Genomic DNA, 24760 nt, shown 5'->3' on the forward strand with positions numbered 1-24760 from the left:
TTTGATGATTTATTTTCGCTTCGCGATATTTTCTAGACATTGTTCTTTTGAAAATAAATCTGAGAAAAAAGTATAAATATCGAAAGAAATAAATAATTAGTTAAATGAATAAAAGTTAATAAAAATGAAATAAAAGCTGTACATTAAAAAAGTGTCAGTCATCCAATTCTTAAGCTTTTCATGTAGGCTCAAGGCTCACTAGCAGCCAAGCAGTAAAAACCCTGAACACTTGTAGTTCTGTCCAGGATTAAAATCCTGGTGGAAAGGCTGACTGCATGGGTGATCTTGCGATCATCCCCTTGTGTAGCATGTATATGAGCGAGTTCCTTTAAAAAGTCCTCCATGAAGGCATGCCTTCCCTTGGCTTAGTGCCATTCCATCCTTTCTCTTTTCATGTCCAGTTCGAAATAGTGTTATTTCGTCCACACTTATTCTCCCTTTCCCATTTCATTCACTGTTCGAAAGCTGTTACATAAGATTAGCTGCTGTCTGTATACTTTTCGTTTCACATAACTGATATCCATATGTCTTTAACAAATACACAGCAAAATGCAAGACAAATTATTAAAAAATTACAATTTGAAACATTAATACTAATTTTCTATTACTATACATAATACTATTAATGAATGATGAATTTATATACTAATATGTATACTTAACTTTTGATGAACTTTGAACCTGATGACTCTATAAATATATATTTATGTACATAATTTTATTATATGCTTTATTATACGCCTAGTTCTTTGTAATCTTCATAAACTCTAATAAAATACTACATATTTATTACTATAATTTGAGGTTATTTTAATTAAACTTGTAGTTATATTGACTTCTAAAAAGTGCTTCATCCCCGCCAAAAAAATAAATAAAATCAAAATTAAAAACATTATTCCAAACTCCTGTAGTTGAAAGATTAAGAATTTACACTTGGAATTCATTTTCTGACAGGGTCAGCTCACAGTTTTAATTTATTCAGAAAGCTAAAAGAAAATATCTCTAGAAAATTGCCAAATTATAATTGTTACATTCAAAAAAGCTTTCAATCAGAGATATGTTTAAACTTTGATAAGCTCAGTCTAAAGTAAAGCATAAAATATCTCTTAGCCAATTTTCCTTGTGCTTAATTACATAAAACTGTTTTAATATTACTAAACTAAAAAGGAATTAATAGAAATTAAAGGAATTAAAGGAACAACTAAAAAGGAAGAAAACAAAATTCATGTGTTTTTAAATAAAAAAGTTAATAGTTTTAATCATGAAACATAATTACATTTAATCTCAGCCATGTTACCTTAAAAATAGCATATGAAGAGCTTTGCAATGATATTTTTCATTTTCACATACACATACCAAAGTTAAATAAGTAAATAAATAATAAAATGCATTTTCAGATTTCTCATCTAAACGTCATAGGTAATCACTTAATCAGAGAGCAGAAAGTTTGCTTTCAACCTAATAAATTAAACAAATAAAGTAGTAATAAAACATACAAACAGACATATTTCTGAGATATTAAAATTCAGATCCAAATACTCTATTTACTATAATTAAAATTATAAATACATTTTATAGTAATAAAAACCATAAGTCCCTTTTGATTATATGGGCTTTTATCAATGTGCACTTTTATCAGCATGGGCTTTTTATCAATGTGTGCTTTCATCGACGTGGGTATTTGTCGCGTGGGCAATTATTACAGTCGGTTTTTGTCACGTGTGCTTTCGTCCAGTGGGCTTTTGTCTGGGAACCATTACTAAACTATCTGAACCACACAAAGTTAAAAAAAAAATTCCCTAGAAACACTGTAGATACTTGAAAATAAAAATTTTTACAATAATTAGCAATCTCAATACCTGTTTTTGAGCTGGAAGAAAAAGTTCAGGAGTCGGTGAATCCAAACCTTCTTGTGCAACTTGCCGGGCATGGCTATCAACATTTACTGGCTCATAAGCTCCTATGCATAGATGCTTGGTATATATCTCTTTAGCCATCTGAGCCATCTGGAAGGGATGATGTTTTAAAATATAGCACTTATTACACTACTTTAATCAAATAACAGTAAATAGATTTATACTAAATACAGTCACTAACTCAGACCTTGGCAAGTTATGACCCACGCCGAAAATAAAGTATGCAATATAGAGAAAATATAAAGCATTACTATGAAAGCACTTGAAGAATACATAAAAAAATAAACTGAAAATAAGCAACATTTTTGTTTGATTACAAAATTGTAGTAATGAAAAAGCATTTTGAAAAACTGTAACATAAATTTGAAGGAAAAAATCAATAAATTTGGCAACACCTATCCGTAAACCTATAATTCAAAAAAACTGGCTTTGCCATGTCCATGCTTGGTTCAATCTATAAATGTGAGCAAATACTTTCACACATAAAAATGATTTTAAGGAAGAACAGAAGCAGCTTAACTACTGAAAATTCAGATGTTTATATTTGTCTTAAGATGACTAACTATAAGCAAGACTCGACTAAATTTACATCACAAGTTCAGCATTGCCCATTGATACTGAAAAGAGAAATGACACTGATGCAGTTATGTTTGGTTAATAATAATTAGAATTATAACTTTTTAAAGCCTCTTGTAACTACTTTTTCAATAAAATATATCTTGTTATTCACAAATAAATAAAATTTCAATAAATCACAATAAAATTTATCTTGTTATTCACCAGAAAAGACTGTTTTAAAGTGAAAATACCACTGACCCAAAAACGACTTCTTAATACACAAATTTTGGTTGCTTTTCATCCAAAAAAAGATTGCTGACAACCGCATTAACATATATAAACTAAATGCATGAGTTACTGTAAACATGAAGTCATATTTACAGTCATATTTATGTTAATATATGAAAAATAAACCAGCTGAGTATGCTTAGTAAAGGTTTGATTTATTTGATTATTGCAAAACATGAGGGCTAACTTCATCAGTGCTGGAATGCCTTCGTAGAGGACTTTCTAAGAGAAACTTGATTCGTATACACATTACACATGGAGAAAACCACTAAAATGTCCATGCAGCCTGCCTGTTCACAGGAATTCAAACCCCAGACCGAATTGCCACTATTTAGCAACTTTACTGCTTCGCAGCTGGTATGCTATGTTCAGTAAAAACAAAAATGTTTACAGTTTGCAGCAAAATCAGATTAATATCAAGAATTAAATTTTGATTTTCAAATATCTATATGGCATTTGTATAAGCCATGGGCAGCTTTAAGAACAAAATATGGTACTCGCGTATTAACGGAACCACCTTGGCTCAATTTGGCAGTTTTTTACTGATGAAACTAGAAATTACTTATTGGATGCAAGCTGGTGCTTTTTGGTTCATTTCTTTTTTAAAAGATTCTAAAACTACTGACATTTATTGTAAGTCGGCAAATATTGCCAACATATGAAAACACACTTTAGAAATTTATAATATGAATTTTACTTACTAAATAAGGATTACTTGATACATTAAAAAATAAAACACATTCTTTTTATTTTTTATTTTTTTTTTTTTTTTACTATTCTGAAATACACAGTGACCTGTTTTTATTTAAAAACACAACAGAGAATGGTGGAGACTTGGCTTAGTGTAAATATTGGCAACAGTGGCTATCTAAAAAACGCATTTCCTCATTGTTCCCTTTAGAAACTTTTCAAGAAAATTTTGCATTCCTGCAGAAATTTTACTGCAATTTCCTCCATTACTAGCAAATTCTACAAGATCATATTTTAAAACTACGTTTAAGGCAAAAAAGAGTTTTGCCAGAGTTTGGCACATTATGAAAATTTGGTGACTTTTACTAAGGTGGTTTCATTAATGCGTACGTACCAAAATACAATACAGGTCTGAACAGGGCCCATTAAATAAGAAAAATATTTGGGCAGTTCTCACAGTAAACTCAGTGAGATTCCATTATAACAAAGTCATAAAACTACATGCAATGCAAAAACAAATGTAATTACATTACTAGGTTTCAAACAGATATGACTTCAAACATTTTCTTATTTTACCTTAACATTGCTTTATATACTCCAAAATCAAATTTCCAATTTATGGAATGACCTAATATCCAGACCTTCAGACTACCAGCAATATTTTTTTTTTTTTTTCCAATTTTAAAGTCTAGGAATGGAGCATATAACATTCAAGAAAAGCAGGTGTGCCATAACAGCAATTTTCCTCCCGAGATTTCTCTTGTCACTTCCAAATACCTGCTGGCAAGGGAATCATACAATAGCCATCAATACATTGAGTGACAATGTACTGACATTAACTGCCCATACTTTTCCCCTTGAGTGGTTGTGAGACATGATATTTTTCATCTGACCTAAACAATGAATGATGCTCCAAGACGAATTTATTTGCAGTGAGATGTTGCTCTTCTGGTTTCTTTCTGTTGATGTAATAGTGGAGAAGGGAAAGAATTAGATTCTGAAGAACTTAGTTCAGCAAATTTGCTTTTCCTTAACTCTTTGATTTGAATCAGCTCATTATTTTGTTCAATTTTTTATTAATAATCTTATCAAAATTAATGTTTTACAGGGTTCATACACATTTCTGCACACGGAAGATTTTTAAGGACCATTAATGAAAAAAATTAAGGACCTATGAGCAAATGGGAACTCAATAAATTCAATTAAAAATATTATCTATGCCTGAATTTCACTTTTGTAATATCATCCTAAAAATAAAATAGATCCCTAAGTATGACACATTATTATTAAACATGAATTAACATTGAAAGATTGAAATTAATTAAAGTTTGAGAATAAAATAAACTTTATGCAATTTACAAGTAGCATTAAATATTTTACACTTATAATGGTTGGACATATTTGAAGAAGATAAGTGACATTTATATTTTACTAACAGTTAGCTTTATGTTGATTTTTTTTATGTCTCATTTTGTCACATACTTGGTCAGTCTAGAGGTTTAGTAAATAGCAGGTAGATTTTGTCAAATGGCATAGATTACAATGAGAAGTAAGATCATAATCAGCATGATTCATAACAAAAAAACTGAATGTTGTCACTGACTTGTTGATAAGAACAAACACGAAATGCCTGATGTAGGCACGATTGGCAAGTGCTGAAAGTTAGTCAGGCTCTGTTTGATGCAGTTAGTGACATGGCTTCGTGTAGAGTTCCAGGGGTTGTAACCCAGTTAATATACTTTAAGGCTCCAATAAGCCATTAAAGCACCAGAGGTGATAAGTTGTTTTGTATTATTTTAAGTCTCACTAAATGCAAAGAATAAGTTTTACTTGAATTTTTACATTTTTGTGTTTTATCTTGTGACCACATTATTAATGAAAGTATGAGTATTAATGAAAGGCAATAACTTGCTTTAATATGTAGAAATAATTTTTAAGGGGAAGCAGTTAGTTATAAATAATTAAATTAGGTAGTTAGATAACATTAGTCATTATGGAATTACCTGACCACTGTTAAATTTTATTTTTTAACAATAATTGTTAAAAAAGCCCTATTAAAATCCAAATCTAATAAAATTTCCCAGTTTAAAATACATGTGATTTATGATATTGATTCTTAAACGATATTAGTATAATTACACATTAAAAAGCTACAAAACATTTATATTTTGTAACAACAACACTCAATAAAATATGTGTCATTTTAATCCGAAGCCTTCCCAAATATTTTGGTTAGTTTATATCGATTTCCTTTTCTTTAAGCATCTTTATATTTGTCTGATTATGCAAACTAATGCTCTCACTAGTTTCTGCATGCTTTATCTCCTAACTTGTCGATCTCTTCACAATGTACCTATTAGGGTTTACTTGATCTGGTAAAAGTTAAATAGTCCAAAACCCCTGACAGACGTGAAGCAAATTATCGCTATGGCTAAAAATAACTACAATATCAGACAAAGGTTTAAATAAGCCTCTTTTATTTAAAAAGAACTTAAAACATAAAGACATGTTTTGATGCTAACAAAATCAATTACAGCTCACGGTGACGTAATTAAACAGAACAGTCAAATTCAAACTAAAAGTGTGGACTAGAGGTCACAGATTATACAATTTAATTTTAATTTAATCTGGCTCAGGCTAATCAATCATATGAGGAAACAGAAATGGGAAATTATAGTACAGGTTGAAATCATAAACAATTGGGTAATTTTAATAATGATAACTGCACATATCTTTGAAGAATAATTTTCTTTATGTATTCAGTTTCTTTCTTCAACAAATTTCCTTTCCATTTTAAAATTTTTGGATTTAATTAAGGATTTCTGTTATCCTAAAAAAAACACTAAACGCATTTAGAATGTATAGAAAAAGTGGCTAATTTTATTTCTTTAGTAATATGAACATTTAGAAGAAATATGAAATATATATGGTAAAGGCCGGTTACAGAGCTGGTGTGGCAGAATTTTTAAAATTTAGTGACACACTGAACAACGAAATCTAGAAATGGCAAAACTTTTAGAATTTAGAGCAGGCATTGGAAGCAGAATTTAGAAAGGCACTAGGCAGAATTTAGAATCCACAGAGATTGCATCAGGTGGGAAAATGCCTAGTGCCAGCTCTGTATATGATGCATTAAGGCATATTAAATGAATCTTTTAAATTGTAAGTTTTCAATTTCTTTATTAATAAAAAAATCTCTTTCTATAATGCTTGGCCATGTGATAAGTTTAGAAGCATTTTTGATATTTTCCATGCTTGTGTCTAGTGACAGTAGAGAAAATAAAGGGAAGATAAACACGTTAAGAAAAAGATTCTAATATCAGAAGTAAAACATTCAAATATTATGTTTTCATTATTCTTCCAGACGTTCTCCAAAAAGTAAGAAATTCATCACAAACTTTCTGTAAAATACATCCATTACATGTTGATACCATGGAGACATTTTCCATTTTGTCACATATTTCTCGAATCTGCTAGAATCATGTGTCTATAAATCTTGCCTTCAAATCCTTCTAAACTTTCCAAGCTGCAATGTCTAAAATCCTAAAGAAAACTTATCCCAACCAATTCTGTAACAGCAAAAAGCCAGAAATATTTTGGGGGAAAAAAAAAGGAGAGAAAAAGTGTAAAATTTATTTTATGGAGAAAACTGATGCACATTCTGAGAATTTTGAATATTCTGAGACAATTACATGGGAAAAACTCTTACTCTCAAAAAATTAACAAGAAGACATTTTTTAATTAATTACTAATTTTGCTTTTGCTAAGAGCTGTTTTGTAAATTGTGCTTTATAGCATTATACCTTGTTTATTTTTCAGATTCAAAATATTGTATAATAAATTGCCAAAATGAAGCTTTATAATATGACAGCGAAAAATAAAAATGTTTTATTTTAATGTGAATCAGTGAATCGCCAAAAACTTTCCTTAAAATGCTAATTCACACTCAAAATGGCAGTTGTAAAAACAGACAGAAATTTCAGATGGTTGAAATTAAAGACCTTCTGCTGATTTTGGCCAAAATTAAGGACTTTTAAGAACCAAAAATCGATTCCAAAAAATCTAAGGACATTTAAGGACTCTTAAGGACCGTATGAGCCCTGTGTTAGTAAATGGTAACATCCTGGTTTACCCTTTCCATAAAACTACATCTGCCAATCAGCCACTAGATATCAGAATCCTGCACACACTTAAATAAAATATGTAACATAGTTTTTTACCATGTTCCATTTAAAACTTTAACACAAAATTTGGAATTGGTTCGCAGGAGACAGAGGAAAATAAGCATATACCAACTGCTAAAAATACCGAGGAGAACTGTACACATGATGCGAATAAACTACAGAGTGGTGAACAAACTGTTTCAGAGCTTTCTGTGGATGAAAAATCTGAAAGGACTGAATCTTCAAAGTGTAATATGCAAAACAGAAATACATCTGAGAACTGCAGTGAAAAAGTATTTAACCCAGGTACTTAATGAAAGGCTCGAGAATGAAATTCATTCTGAACTTTAATTTGTATAATTTAAAATTGTTGTGTGGTTGTGTATATCACTTGTAACTTAGTGTAAATAGTTGTTTCTTTAGTTATTTGTCTGCTTTATTATGTTTTGTTTGTATCGAATTTGGCTTCTGACCAAGGATTGTATTGCCTGGGACGTGCAGTCCTTGGGAGGGGGCAGTGTTACAAAAAGCCCAACAGCAGTAAGACAGCTTCCCTGGAAAGCGGGTTTAGGGTTGCCAGATTTGGCGCAAAATCGTCCATTTGGCGACAAAATTCGCGATATGCCACAGACGGGTGGGGAACATTCCAGAACAAATTCTTACCATTTGGGCCCAGAATGTTCTCAAAGGCAGGCCAAAAACTATATAAACCCTGCTTGTATGCGGAATAGTGTCCCGTCAGTGCATCGTTGAGTGTATCTTCAGTGCATTGTGAGAGTATGCCATCAAGTTTTATCTTGAGTGTGTTGAGCTCCGAGAATGATCGATCGAGTCGGAAGTTGTACTTTAATGTTTTGCCATAAAGCTGTCTTCACTGTTATAGCCTGAAGGCTGTGTTGCCGATTGTTTCACTGTCTTTGTTGCAGTTTTTTTTTTTTTTTTTTTTCGACTGTAAACATGATTTTGGAATTGTCCCGAATAACACTGGCTAAACAAATTGTCTTTTGATTCTTCATAAAAAATTGTCATCAATCGCTCCAAATCCATGAACCCGTACAAATGTAATACTATATTTCAGAACTTCAATTAAATTTTTTTAAACATTTACCAATGCTTGATCCTTTAACTGTCGGTAACGCTCACATGCTATCCAAAAAGTTATATTTTCTTGGCTGAATTCTTTTTTCAGAAACTCCTGCAAATTAGAGAAATCATTTTGTTTAAATATTTATTTATATAATATACACAGTTACACAAAAAATCATAATTCAGTATAAATTTTCTGTTTTAGGGGAAATGCATATTAAGTAACTTCTTAAGCAGTCTTATGCTACAGTTCTGAGCCTAAGCATGCTTTGCAATTTTTTACCTTTTCAGCATAGAACAGATACTTACAAGAAATACCTCTGTTCACATGAGTCAGTACTGTTAAAAGCAAAGCCCTTTCCAATAATGATGAAAAAAACTGAACATAATTAGATGCATTCCAATTTGTTTACAGTTTAAATAGGTATATAAACACAAAATATCAAGTTTTAACAAAAGTTTCCCACCACTGCAAATATCGTCCACTCGAAAGAGTTCACGTTAGTGTGCTTAATCATATTTCGTCAAACAATTTTTGGCATTTGAAAGAAAGAGATATTTTAGAACACTGTGTTGCAAAATTTGTAAAAAAAATTTCGTTATCATCAAATACAAGTGTCAATGACGATACCAGATCAGAACTATAATTTACTTCCAGTTCCACTGCAAAAAGTCAGCTACAGAATGTCATCAAATCATGCGTATAGCTTTAAGAAAATAAGGTATCATATGACACTGTGAAGGTTTGGTACTGAAAATTCAAAAACAAGGACTATGATATTCAAGAAGCAGAGTGCTCTGGCCAGCTTACTGATGTTGATGAGTGAGTGAGTGAGTGAGTGAGAGATTATGGCGCAAAACCAAAGTTGATTATAGTGCGCCAAACGCGAGATGGGGTGACTACAATTGATGAAATTAAAATACAATAAATAAAAACAAGTAGACAAATGTATCAAATCCAGAGGATGAAGTCATATAAAAACAAGTTAAAACCACACATTCAAGACACAATTTTCAAAACAAATTACATTAGGTGATAAAAGCCAATCTCTTTTAAATAATAAAATAAATTACAATTGACCTCTCTTCCGATTAAACGGTCGAGAGGTAAGTCACAGCTATTAAAATATTTCTGGCGAAGACTATTAAAACATGGACACTCAATTAAAATATGACGAACAGATAAACAAACATTACAATTAAAACAAACAGGCTCATTTTCAGCTTTGAGAAGATAGTTATGTGCGACTCTAGTGTGACCAATTCTGAGCCGAGTCAAAAGAACGTCCTCTTTACGGTTTCCAGCAGAATCCCAATGCTCAATTCTAGGCTTGACGTTTCTCAACTTGTTGTGATGCTGAACATCCCAAATTTGCTGCCATTTTTTTTTTTTTTTTTTTTTTTTTTTTTTTTTTTTTTTTTTGTATCTTTCCCTTGATGACACAGCAGATGTCTCTAAAAGGGATAAGGCGAGTAGACGGTTCAACAGCATGTTTGGCTGCGATGTCTGCAAGCTCATTTCCCTTTATTCCAGCATGTCCAGGAACCCAGCAGTACAGGACCTCATATCCTCGAATCGTTAAATTTCTATGAATTTTGAGAACATCCACTACCACAGGGTTCTGAGTGTTGGGAAAAGCTTCCAAGGATTTAAGAGCACTATACGAGTCTGTATAAACTATGAACTTTTTGTGGCAGAGCTTTGAGATGTAAAAAAGACCATAATATATTGCAGTTAGTTCAGATGTTAGGACTGAGAAAGCATGGTGCAGGCATCTGCTCTCAATGTAATCTTCAAATACAAAAACCATCTCGACATGATCATTTGACTTTGATCCATCTGTGTATATCGGATAATAACTGCAATATCTGTGCCTGTGCTCAGCGAAAAGTTGTCTGTAAACGATCTCGTTAGTGCTCGCCTTTACGTGATGTTTGAAAATATCAAGAAGCTGGATCCGTGAATTTTCCCAAGGTGGAATTTCAAAATTCTGTACTGCTTGGGGGTGCATATCAGAGAGGGAGAGTTCCTCAATGACAGGCCGAACTCTTAAAGGGAAAGTAGGAACACAGGATGGACGTGTTTCAAATAATGTGTTACACTCATTATCACGTAAGCACAGCTTATTGGGATGTTCAGGTTGAGATAGAATATTAAAATATTGCAAAAGGGACAATTGCTCACGCCTCAGATAAAGTGATGGTTCGTTAGAGTCAACACATAGGCTCTGCACAGAAGTCCTGAAAGCTCCTGAACAAATCCGCAGACCTTGATGGTGAACAGGATCCAGTTTTAACAAAACAGATGACCGAGCGGATCCATAAACAATTGTGCCATAGTCCAGTCTAGAGCGGATAAGCGCTCTGTAAATGCGAAGCATGGAGCAACGCTCTGCACCCCAGGAGGTGTTCACCAACACTTTTAAAATATTTAGTGTTTTTAGACACTTCCTTCTCAGGTTTAAAACATGAGGAAGGAAAGTCAATTTTCGGTCGAACGTCACTCCTAAAAATTTTACTTCCGGCGTAACTGGAATAATTGTACCATTCAGATATAACTCAGGTTCAGGATGGAGACCACGCTTCCTACAAAAGTGCACGCACACAGTTTTCTGTTTTGAAAAAGCAAATCCCTGTTTGTCGGACCATTCTTGAATCTTATTCAGAGCCATCTGCATTTGCCTCTCTACATATCTCATGTCTACCCCTCGACAGCTAATCTGCAGATCATCAACATACAGAGATCCCAAGATGGTGGGAGGAAGTTCTTTCAGTACAGAGTTTATTTTTTAAAATGAACAGCGTTACACTTAGCACACAGCCTTGAGGCACACCCTCTTCCTGTTGAAAAACATCCGAAAAAACAGAGCCAATCCTTTACTTGAAAAGTTCTACTGTTCAAGAAATTCTGAATGAAAATTGGTAGGTTGCCGCGCAAGCCACTCTCGTGAAGATCCCGAAGTATACCGTATCTCCATGCCTTATCATAAGCTTTCTCAATGTCGAAGAATACCGAGACAAGGTGGCTTCTTCTTACAAATGCTTTCCGAATGGAAGTCTCTAGGAGGAGCATGTTATCTACGGTTGTTCTCCCCTTTCGAAAACCACTTTGATAAGGCGATATAATATTATTCTTTTCCAAGAAGTAGACTAGGCGGCTGTTTACCATCTTTTCAAACAGTTTGCAAAACAACTAGTAAGGGCAATTGGCCGATAGTTCGAGGGATTCCTCGGGTCTTTCCCTGGCTTCCCAATAGGAATTACTACAGCTCTCCTCCATGCACTGGGAAATGTACGCTCCTTCCACACTCTATTGTAAAGTGTGAGAAGGGCACTGAGTGACTTACAGGACAGATGCTTAAGCATTTCATAATACACGCCATCCAGACCCGGACAAGACCTATGTGTCTGCAACAAAGCTCTCCTTAATTCAACCATAGTAAAGTCTCTATTGTACGGCTCAGATTTGGAAGAGTTGAATGCGATGGGATTTATTTCAGAGTGTTGCATGATAGAGAGAAATGCAGGTGAATAGTTTCTGCTTGAAGAAACAGCAGCAAATGTCGCACCAATAGTATTTGCAATTTCTTCTATGGAGCTAATCACTCGGCCATCTTTTTCCAGAAAGGAAAGTGAGTGGTCTTTATACATTCCGCATGCTTTTCGAACTCTTTCCCAAACCTGCTTACTAGGTGTAGAGGATGTTATTGTGGACACATATGAAATCCAGGAATCCCTCTGGCTCTGCCTTCTTACTTTTCGTGCATTTGCTTTGGCTCTTTTAAAGGCTATGAGGTTTCGCAAAGTCGGATATCTACGAAAAATGCCCCATGCTTTTTTCTGTTTTTTCAGTGCTTCATGACAGTAGCGATTCCACCATGGTTTTGAATATTTTAGTAGTTTTCCTGATGTTCTAGGAATGGAGAGCATAGCTGCCTGGATAATAGTATTAGTAACAGCTTCAACAGCGTCATCGATATGCCCATCTTCTACCATTTGATCTGTGAGCTCTGCAATGGAAGAGAAGAGTTCCCAGTCTGCCCTGTCCAGTATAAACCGAGGGAGTCTCGTCATGGGATTTGCTCCTCTTCGTGCAAGAGACACAAAAATGGGATAATGATCACTGTTGTAAAGATCTTTTCCCACATTAAAAGTGCAATAAGGCAACAGAGATGGTGAACAGATGGCAAGGTCGAGAGCATGGAATGTCTTTGTAGGCTCATGGAAGTAAGTATCCTGCCCATTATTCAGGAGACAAAGGCTATGATCTTCGATCATCTGCTCAATTTGTCTTCCTCGGCAATTTGTATCTTTACTACCCCAGAGCGGACTATGGCCGTTAAAATCTCCTATTATGATGAAAGGCTCAGGCAGCTGCTCTAAAAGACCATTTAAATCTTGCTGATCAATATGCTCATTTGGAGGCAAATACAGAGAAACGACTGTAACAACAATATCAAAATCTGTTTGAGTAGTGACAACTTGGAGGGATGTCGTCAAAGAAAGCACGTTTGAGGGATAATCCAGTGAGGTAAGGAGACCTACACCTCCACTGGCACGCTCACCTGCAATGTTATCTTTCCTGACGAAAGAAAACCTCCGAAGTTTTGCCTGTTGTTCTGGTTTTAGATTTGTTTCCTGTATTGAGAAGCATACAGGATGATAAGCATTGATTATGGCTTTGATGTCAAGCAAATTTCGGTGGAAACCGCGACAGTTCCATAAGACGAGGGTGGCCATTATGATTGATGTTTGTTGTTCCTGTGTTCCTTTTTAGTTTTGCGCGGAAGCAGATGATCGGGAACTTCTAGACCGTCTTCCACTTCCATACTGTCTGAATCTGCAGATTCAGGAATAATTTCATTTGCAGAACTCTTGCTGGGACTTCTATTTTTGGTTTCTATTTTTGGAGGCACAGTTTTGGGTTTGCTCGGGATTGCCATTTCTTTATTTTTTATGATATGTGTTGGATTTTCTTTGTTCTTGCTTGCAGGCTGCTGGTTTTTATTTGGTGGAGTCTGTGTACTTATGGAAGTTTGGGTGGCTATTGTGCGGGTTGATTTCACGGCATTGGCATATGATTTGTTTGATATAGGCTGTGTGCTTTGAACTTGTCTTCTGGCTTCGCCATACGAAATGTTCCTGGAAACTTTTATGGTCTGCACTTCCTTTTCTAATTTCCATTTCGGACAGAAACGAGAGAATGCTGGATGGTTGCCCTTGCAATTTATACACAGTGCTGCAGCGGTGCAATTTTCGCTATCGTGGCCAACCGACGAGCATCGAGCGCACATCAGGGTCCCACGACAGGACATCTTGGAATGGCCAAAACGCTGGCACTGGAAGCATCGCATGGGGTTTGGAATATAAGGCCTTACGGGGCAGTTTAGATATCCAGCCTTAATATTTTTCGGCAGATCAGGCGAGTTGAAGGTCAGGATCACGTGTTTAGTGTCAGTCAACTGACCTTCCTTACACATCTTGATCCCCCTAGCACCACAGACTTTTTGGTCAGCTAACTCGGAAACGAACTCTTCTTCTGAAACACACAGAAGGTCGATTTCCGACATAACACCTCTACAATAATTCAGAGTTTTATGCGCTGACACAGTTATAGCTACATTTCCAAGTTTGGTTTGTGACAAAAGGGAAGCAGATTGATTGGGTTGGTGAGACAGTATCTATAAGCAGGTCTCCAGAACAGAGACGCTTTATGTTCTTTGGTTCACCTATGCAAGAACGGATATATTTGCTTACAACGAAAGGGGACATCTTTTGCAGTTCACCAGAGGGACTCGAGACTACAAGGAAGCATGGATTATCAGTGATTACTTTGGCATTTGCATCGGTACGTATTTTCTTAGTAAGAGATTTATCAATTATTTCAATACTTTGGTCGTTTTCATTTGATTTGAGGAGAAACATAGAAGCCATATTTAAGAAAGAAAAGATTCGGGTCCGACGGCCCCGCCCACCACGAAGCCCAACAAGGGAACACAGATTCCTGTGTTAGGGCTAGCCGGACCTATACGCAAACTGAAGCCCCACAGTCGGCTTTCCCGAAAGCAGGTACTCCTGAGAGCTTGACCCCAAGCCACTGACACAAAGACTAGTGACCAGCCGATTGACACCCGTGAGGGCGACTAAGGTGCCTCCCGTTTAGCTGAAGCAGAAGCCAAAGCAGTGTGTTGGGGACAGTACCTCGCCCCTCAACTACCAGGACCCTCCTTTCCAGCAACATGGGTCTCCACGCACGGCAAACACGTGGGCAGTTTTCTCGCCATTTGAAAATTGGACGCAAGGGTTGTTCCAGTTTCTCGTGACGAGCCCCAAACTCCGTAGAGAGAAACCACAAGGGAGAAGGGAAGGAGAAAAGTTCCAGTTAAGAGGAGAGGAGATGGAAAAGAGGATAGATCACTGGGGCTCCAGGATCGTGACACCCGTCTCATCAAGATGATCCCCTGAAGGGCTAGGGTACCTCGGGATTGCCACACCCGTACTCACAAAAGTGAGCCCCCTGAGAGGCTGATGTTGATGAAGGCCACCTGCGAGAACTCATAGAAGATCAGTATGCAACCACTCAAGAGCTTATACCTTAGTGCCCCGTCCATTAGTCGTGCTATGCATAACTTGATATTCTATCGCTGGGTGCCACATGAGCTGACTCAAGAAGATAAGGACAGATGTGTTTGGGCCTGTACTAATCTGATCGAATATCGATGAAGGACAAAATTTTGGACTGCATGCCGAAAATGTGGGTTGGTCTGCAACTGATGAGCTGTCGGCAGCATCGCAAAGCGCTATCTGACTAACAAAAAGATCGTGCTTTTTATCTGGTGGGACTGCTGTGGTATTATCCACAAAAGAGTATTTGGTAAAGGATAAAATCCTCGACAGTAGTGTAAGTCAATGTTGACGTTGCTATCAAGGAAAAACGTCAAACTAAGTTACGGCGCAAAAAGGTAATGTTCCATCAAGATAATGCAACACCACATGTGTCTGCATTCACCAGCTGGACTCTGTATGGACTCAAATGGGATCTTTAGCCACACCCACCATATAGCCCCAACATCATGCCTTCAGACTTCTACCATTTTTCACACCTGCAGCTACATCTAGCTGAAGCTATCTTCCATTCTGCACAGGACGTCCAAAATGAGGTTGACATGTTTTGAGGCTCACAGCCACCAAGTTTCCAGGCTGAAGGATCTGGAAAACTCCCAAAACCTTGACAAAAAATCATAGATTTGGGTTGTGATTACTACCCACACTACAGCTACAGCTTTCCTGATTTTTTTTTTCCAAACTTTATTAAGAGCATTTTTGGGCCGAAAACTTTCATTACAACCAGATATGTGCCTACAAAATACGTTTTCAGAAGCATTTTTCTTTAAGGAATATGTTCCACTCTCATGATGAAAAGCATTTCTGCACTATTTCTTTACTTAATACTTAAAATAATGATTCATAATAAGATCTCTGATACACAGGGTGTCAAGCAAATGTGTCCCTGATTTCAAAATTTAAAATCTCACGGGGGATTGATACAGGAATTCAGTAAGCAGTACATTTATTGAGACAGCTGTAAGAATGTTATATAGAAGTGTCCAAATAATAGTTACAAGAACTGCCAACAGATGGTGCTATAAACATAACACATAGTGTGTGTAAATAGCACTCCAAAAGGCATGAGAGCAATCAGTTCCACCATTGTTAACATGAAAGGTTAATGCACGAAAGTCGTGTTCCATTGAACATGTTCCTGTTACTGTAATACAAGAGAATAACAGGCAAACTGCAGTTACTCATGAAATGTTGGCACTGTTTCAGGAATTATTCAGCAAAATCTAAGGAAATTAAGCTAAAGAATAGCAGCAGAGAGTGGTTTGAAGAATCCCAGCATGCAGAAAATACTGAGAAACAGCCTAGACATGTTTCCATTCAAAATCCAAATCACCTATATGAGCTAAGTGACAAAGAGCAGACTTTGAGAACCAGATTCATACAATGAATGATACTGACAGTTTTGATTTTGGCTGTATCTGGTTCACAGATGAAGCACACTTTCACTTGAATGGATTCGTAATTGAGCAAAACTGATGAATCTGAAATTCCAAAAATCCCCATATGTGTGAAGTGAAATCACTGCATTTTCCCAATTATTATTTGGATTGTGTTAAGTAGCAGAGGCATTATAGGCTTTTTATTGTTGCGAGAAACAATCACTACAGAGCATTATATCAAAATATTGGAACAATCTGTCGCCACACAGCTAGCATCAAATGGTTTATGGAAGATGGAGACCGACCACACTGCACTAAACAGATGTTTTGCTTTCTTGATGAATGCTTCAAGAATAATCATTGTGTTGGATTATTCCAAATTCACTGGTGCAGGCATAGGTTGGCCTCCACATTCACCAGATCTGATTCATGTTATTCAGAAATACAAGAACATATACGAAACAAAATTAACTTTTAAACTCAGAATAAAAACAACAAGGTAACAGCAGACTTAAACCCAAAACAAGGAAAAAAAACGAGTGAGCCGCAGAGTTCACTAAGACTGCAATATAAACACGCTTTCCCCCCCCTGATACAAGTCACTAGCCAATCTGATGATATCACATCATTGGCCAATCAGCAGCAACCACATTAGTTTAAACCTGACTGGCTTTTGATCAAATTTGCTTAAGAAAAAAAAAAAAAACATTAGCCAACAATAGAACAATTTAAAAAAAAAATACATTTCAATTCTGTTACCTGCACACAATATTCTTTTTTGAATACTGTAAACAGTTAAACATAATTTTTGCTGGAGATGTATTTGAGGTTAAACACTCCATCACTCACAAATCTTCTAATAAAGTGATATCAGGCATCAATGTGCTTAGTTCAACTGCCTTGCACCGGTGATCAAGAAAAATCAGAAACAGATTTGTTACCGTAAAACAAACTAAACTTTAAAGCTTTATCTTTTAAGACATTTTTCATTCCTATTAATTCCTGTGCTGCCGAACAAGTATTAATTTAAAAGTCAAACAATAAAAATCAGCATTATATTTGCAAATTTTCACAGGACTAGTTCTGATGGTTTTACCAAACCATCATTCTCAGCTGCCAAAGCGCAAATGAACGAGATAAGATATAGTGATTAATTAAGATAAAAACAGCTGGACAGGAATTAAGCTACTGGCTCCATCTATTGATGAAACGAGAACTAAAACATAATGTTGAAAAATTCATCCAGTTGGACTACTCTCGCACTACTCAGTTGGATGGTTTTACCGAACCATCATCCTCAGCTGCCAAAGCGCAAATGAACGAGATAAGATATAGTGATTAAGATAAAAACAGCTGGACAGGAATTCAGCTACTGGCTCCATCTATTGATGAAACGAGAACTAAAACATAATGTTGAAAAATTCATCCAGTTGGACTACTCTTGCTCTTGTTTTTTATTCAAATTGCTTCTGTAGAACCTCCCATGCTTCTTTACCACTTTAACTTTCTTGTATCACAGGCTCGCACTTAATTTTAATTCTGTAGTATAATGCAGCAAAGGCTATATTTTCTCTCAATGTTAAAGCCTGCTTTGCAAGCCTTTTTCCTATTCTTCTTTATCTTCAATCAAGTTCCAACAATTTTTATCCAGCAACAGTATCTTTATGTCAACTTTCCATGGATTCCAGTTACCATGGTTTAACAGTTCAGACCCCTCTTCGTAGTAGTGCTAGCCTCTATTACATGTATAACAGCTTGAATCGACTTCTAAAATACGTCTGCCTTTTGGCTACGCTTTTTATAAATAATGGCCACTTGCATTCTTTTAACACTGAGTTGCTCAGCCCATAACCTATTAGCATGGAAGAATTTTTAATCTATTGGAAAACATACTTTGTTAGAATTACAAATAACTAGACTGCAACAGCAGCCTTTACATAAAATCAAAGCAATATAAAAAAATGAACACACCACACAATTCACTAACTCTGCTGTATAAACATCCTCCTGACTTCAATCAGTCAATGGTCAATCATCAGCAACCACATCAGTTTACCACCGACTGGCTTCTAATCAAATTTGCATGAGGAAAAAAGAAAAACTTAAGCCAACAGATACAAGCTGTACAGCATACAGTGCCATCTGTTGGCACCTTCTGTAAGTATTATTTTGAAACCTCTGTATAACAATCTTGCACCTTTCACAATATATGTACCACTTGTTATATTTCTCAATCAATTTTTGTTTTCAAGATTCTTATTTTGAAATCAAGGACTCCTTTTCTGGACACCCTGCATTCTGCAGTATATAAAAAAAAGCAATCTTGTCAGCTAAAACATCAGTAGTTTTCCAAGATTCAAATCACATACCTTTCTAGTATAAGTTGGTCAAATTTAATTTAATGCTAAGACCTATTTACACTGACCAATCTACTGAATTCATTACATACATGCTGTTCTGCACAGCATAAGCAGCTTTTTTTTTCCTGCAATAAATTTAATTTTGCTTGAAATTACATGAAACTTTTTTTCATGTATACATTAAGTTAGAAAAACTTATGATTTTTCCTGGATTATAAACACCCTAAAAAGACGCCTTTTCATGACACCTCATTCAACTGATGCTTTCTGATTGCAGAAATCATATTTTAAGTTAATAAATAATGTTTTTCTATGCTCTGACCAAAAGATGTCCTTATTTTTGAAAAACTTCAGCTTAATAAATTGAACTAATAAAACCAAAGCTAACAGAATAGTGTGTTCCATAACACAATGCTGTTTAAAAATTCAAACACCCATTCTCTCCCTTTAATATAAAAACTCCTCACACAGTAAAACGTTTCCATTACTGGTCATGGAATTACTGGTTTCCATTACTGGTCCAACACTTTTATTGTTTATGTAGTAAAATGTTTAAAAAGAAAAAGTTTAAAAAAGAAGTGGGTGAAAAATGCAATTTGTAAAACATAGCAAAAAAATTCTTTATATAATTTAATCCATGCAATATTTTATGCTATTTTTGTAGTATCACACTTGCATTTTTCACAAATTTGACCAGAACTATAAGCAAATGAGAAATGTGTAATAACTCTGGAAAAAAGCTAATAAAAAATTATATTACATACAATATCACTCAATACATGATGAAATTAACAACATAGTTATTTTTAACATCATAAAATATAAAAATGACCATATTTAATGTCATATAGGTTAAACCATCTGCTAAATATATCACCTTTTTGATTCACAACCTCTATTTGGAAAGATTCGCAAGGTTTATTTTAATTAACATGTTTCACTATAGTTAAATTCTGTCTATAGTCTTAGTTTTGTCTGCTTCCACAAGAATATGTAAACAAGAGGAGTTTTACATAGAGTAAAAATCATGTTTCAGAGAATAAGAAAGCAACAGGAGTAACCTTAAAACTATTCCCTGTGGCTTTACACAATGCATGTGGATATTCTCTAAGCTCATAAGTCTCCCTTTTGCAGTTGCATATTAGATAATGATTTCATAAAATTTACAAAGCTGAGTGCTAGGCTATGAATTAATTTATGAATTCTAAGTAATAAGTGTTCAGTGTTGGCTGTTATTCCTGCGACAAGCAGAAGTAAATCTGTTTTAAGCTTATTCTGTATTTCAGCCTGAAGTCTGCAATAAATTGCAATTGTTTTACTTTATTTTACGACTAAGTTCATTCTGTATTCTGGGATTGCAGTAGAAGATAGGATTAAAACTTGTATGACAGGCACAAAGGTTAACTAGCATAGTTTAGACCCAATTTGAGTCATCTGTGTGCACCTGTGACATTTGTCATATGTTTTTATTTATAAGTTAATGAATATATTATGCACAGGTAATGCATTAAAAGAAAATCAAACACTGTACAGTTATAATGGATTCATAACTACTTACAAACTATAAATATTTACTTATTTATTATTACTTATTATTATTACTTATTATTTACTTATTTATTACTTTCAATTACACCTAATTTTATTTCCTTAAAAAAATTTTGGTACTTTCCGATTATCTGCACGCCTTTAAAAAGTATTTATGAGACAACATGCTATGTCGCCATGCTATGACACTGCCAAAGTGAATTTATGTGGCAACCCAGGTGTGCATCTGCCTGCAAACAAACAAATGCTGGTCATTAATGTTTGTTTTCCTTGTGTTGACAACCCTCATGAGTGTTTGCTTTTATGTTTAACTGTTAGTTTATTTTTTGTCTGTAAAGTCTGCTGGCTGGAGAAAATATAGCACTAAATTTCTTCAAAAATATGGCATTTCGACGACAGCAGAAAATGAAAAAATTCACGTTCAATGAATTTATGCTTCATAAAAGATTAAATTTATGGATAAAATTTGTGAACAGATGACAAATTTATGCCATTCACTGTGTTTTCAAGTAAAACAGGTAACTTCATACATGGGAAAATAACAGCATGTGCAATGCCAAATTTGTGCAATTCTCCAATTTTTTTATAGCAAAAATAAATTGCTGCCTACATGAAGAGAATAACAGTGTGTGTAGTGCTGAGGAGTGCACAAAGATGAGTTTCTGAAATACTCTAATCTTTCTTAAGCTGTGCGTATGGGAAGAACAATGCAAAAAAAAAATTTTTTTTTAAGTGTGTCATTATGAATGTTTCTTGCATTTTTAATTTTGCTGATAGTTGCCGTTTTATATAATTCTTATGCCAGAAACATTTTTGAAAATGGCTGTTATCTTTTGCATTAAGTTGCGAGTGGTTGCTGACTTTGCGGGAGGTGTAAAAAAAAATCAAAAAGTACATGACATTTTTTTGAAATTTTGTTTTATTCCCCCCTTTTTTAAGGCAACATTTTGCAATAAACGTATCATGGTTAACATTTTTTACCCCCCTCTACATAAAAACAGTATATATGCACGCATACATAGATATCTGGCACTAGTTACATATATATATATATACACACACACATATATATATATATATATATATACACACACACACACACACACACACAAGACAGACTAGTGATACAACGCGCAAAAATATTTAATGAAAATTGCTTTCCTACAAAATAATTAATTCAGGAGCAGCAAAAGTATACGTTAATTATAAAAAAATCACAAAAAAATCTTATAAACTTCCAATTTCTACTGTAATGATTGTTAATATTTACACTGAATGTATGTAATCCAGCTGGATCTTCTAGAAGAACATTAAATCCAGCAGCCCAACTGCCCACTCTACCAACGTCAATAGGTCGCTCTGAAGCACAACTACTGCGATGAGAAGTATCACTCAAGCGATCCAATGCCAACAGGCTACTTGATGTTGAAACCTTGCCACTGGCTAATTCTCCATCTGACACGGTACCTGCCTATAAAATAAAACAGCTACATTAATAAATCAAGCAACATGGAAATCTTCAGTTATTCAAACTTATCTGTTTGAATTATTATTAAATAATAACAAGTTTAACTGCTATTATAGATAAATTATAAGAACTTCTGGTAATTATATTCAGATAAAAGATAAGGTGACTAATTTGCTTGTAGGTGTGTGTGTGATTATGGCAAAGCCTCGAGGGCTATCTGCCTAAGAGGAGGGATGCCTTCGTGGAGGACTTTCTAAGGGAAACTGGCTCGTATACAATTTGCTTGTAGGAAAAAGTCATAGAAGGAAAAAGATTGGCTTTGTATTTTATTATATATAAGGAGAAGAAGGGAGAGTGCATGCAACCATGTTTAACCAAGAATACAACATTCTGAAGAAAATTACAGGTTTAACAAATTTTAGAAACTGCACAATTGACAAGTCCTACTGTTATCATGGCAGGAAGGAAGTTAATAACATGCAACTTTGAAATAATTATTTAGTTACTTTTAAAGTAAATTATATCAGCCATTTCATACTCCTCATGCTTGGTGTCAAAGGTACTTTAGATGCCTATTTGGACTAGCATTTGCATATTGATTATTTACGACGAAATACAGGCTTTGTTTAAAAAACCTACAAAGAGTCCTTTCACTGAAACAAGTAACCACAAGAATTTTTTAAGCTAATCATGGAAAAATACTTGTTAATTATGGTGATACTTGAATATGAGACTTTCTTTTTTGTTGCATCTGGGATAGAAGGTCAAAACTATTTTCACAAACTGAATATCAGTTTCAGTTTCTTTTAAGCCTAACACTAAAGTTCTACATTTAGAATAATTCAAAAATGTAACATCTGCAAAATATTTCAGTAAGCAAAATGCACAAAAATTACTTTAAAAACATTCCAACAGTATCCTCTTACTTCTCCCTGTTAATTTATTTATCTTCTACATATACAAGCTATCAATGATACAACACTGCACTGAAGACATCCAGTTATTACTTTTTTCTTCACCATGCTAAAAAAATACAGTTTAACTGCCCATTTTATAAAATACAGTTTCACGCGTTCAGACTGTAACACAAGCTGAAATACAGTCTCTTCCTGCAGATAGAATAGCGGTTCTCAATCTTTACAACTCCATTTCTTTCTTTTCACATAATGTCAGAATGTCATCCCCCCCCCAAAGTTTTTCCTTGAGTGGTTATTTCAAATAAAAGTTAAAATTGAAAAATAGTATACCAGAGAGATATATTACACAAACATTTATAAATACTTAAATTTTATTACACATAATTATATACTTATTAATATACAAATCATTATGATATGCAATAAACTACGAAAGATATATATACAAGAGATATATTATACAAACATTTATAAATACTTAAATTTTATTACACATAATTATATACTTATTAATATACAAATCATTATGATATGCAATAAACTACAAAATTTTTTAATGATTTTACTGCACCCACATAATGCCTAAATTAAACTTTTTCAGCCCTTTGTTTTCATGTTATTTCAACTAGGCCTTGGCTGTTTTTTGTTGATTTTTGTTACAGTGTATGTCTACAAGTCTTGCTTTGAACAATTTACAGAGACCATGAAATTCTCCCTTAGGGAAGATTATCCAACTGCTGGGAACCCTTGCTGTAAGAATGCTAGTATGCACCTCAATAGCAAACCTAGAGTAAAACAGGTTTTTATGAGTTCAAGCAAAATATCACGCCCAATTCTTTAACTTTACCCAACACCTAATCAACTCTCTATATGAAGAAAGCTTAAATACCGAAAATGGAAATTTCTATGGAAATTTTTGTCAGTTTCTATAAGAGTTATTGTAGACAAAAAGAAACCATTACACACAAAGATAGCTCATTCTAAAAATAGTAAAGCATGTTGTAGGGATCCTAATTTGTGCTTATTCACTCAAAACTCTCAATCGAATTTTTGGACTAGAAAAATTACCTGGGTTGGTGGGAGGTAATTATTTAAAAAAATCATTAAAATATAATCTAAAACCAGTTTCTTAGCGTGCACACAAAAGAAAAAGAAAACTGCAATGAAATTCTTTACCTAAGGTTAGAAAACGCTGTGCCATTAGCTTAAAATCTGTTTAAAAAAAAACCACATTTTTTTTTCACATTTTATTTAGATATTTTGTTCAAATGACTATTACATACAGTCTAAGTTTTACAATATGCAAGACATGGAAGTAATGGTACACAAAACCACAATTTATTTATAAACTTCAATAACCATTATTTTCTGAAAATGAGAAGATTTTAAACTGCAGCTTATTTTAGGAAACTACTGATTTTTAAACTAATTTTTTGGCATATTACATTGAGAATTCTGCGAGTGTATTAAATGAACTGCATGTCTGAAAACTATAGAAACATAATTTCTTCTAAATGTGAAATTTTATTTTTCTCAATCATTAAATTTTATTTTTTAGATCAATGTTAGAAGCATTTTCAGCTATTGCAGAGTAGAAGAAAGATGAAATACAATTATAACAAGGATGTCACAATTAAATAAGATACTGCAATTTACTGCAAACAGAAACAGCATTTGATCTCACAAAAAGAAGATAAAAGTTATCAAGGATCAGCCATGAAAGAGTGAATCTAGAAACCACTATAGTCATGTAAATACAAAGT

The 24760-nt window shown here is 34.3% G+C and overlaps 1 protein-coding gene across 7 annotated transcripts in view; it reads right to left on the reverse strand.

The window, feature by feature from the left end:
- LOC118204066 (regulator of G protein signaling loco-like) overlaps positions 1 to 24760 on the reverse strand; it is a 161924-nt gene that overhangs the window by 79654 nt on the left and 57510 nt on the right. For all 7 annotated transcript variants that reach the window (XR_015038324.1, XM_085807046.1, XM_085807048.1 and 4 more), the window contains 3 exons: positions 21883 to 22083; positions 8724 to 8810; positions 1860 to 2006 (listed from right to left, as the gene is read on the reverse strand). Coding sequence is in view for 6 of the 7 variants with exons in the window: in XM_085807046.1 (XP_085663172.1) it covers positions 1860 to 2006; positions 8724 to 8810; positions 21883 to 22083 (435 nt within the window). In the remaining variant the exon portion in view is untranslated. The remainder of the gene's footprint in view (positions 1 to 1859; positions 2007 to 8723; positions 8811 to 21882; positions 22084 to 24760) is intronic.

This window comes from Stegodyphus dumicola, chromosome X1, assembly GCF_044657685.1.
Source record: "Stegodyphus dumicola isolate Sdum_Otavi_A_Nest chromosome X1, ASM4465768v1".
NCBI lineage: Eukaryota > Metazoa > Arthropoda > Arachnida > Araneae > Eresidae > Stegodyphus > Stegodyphus dumicola.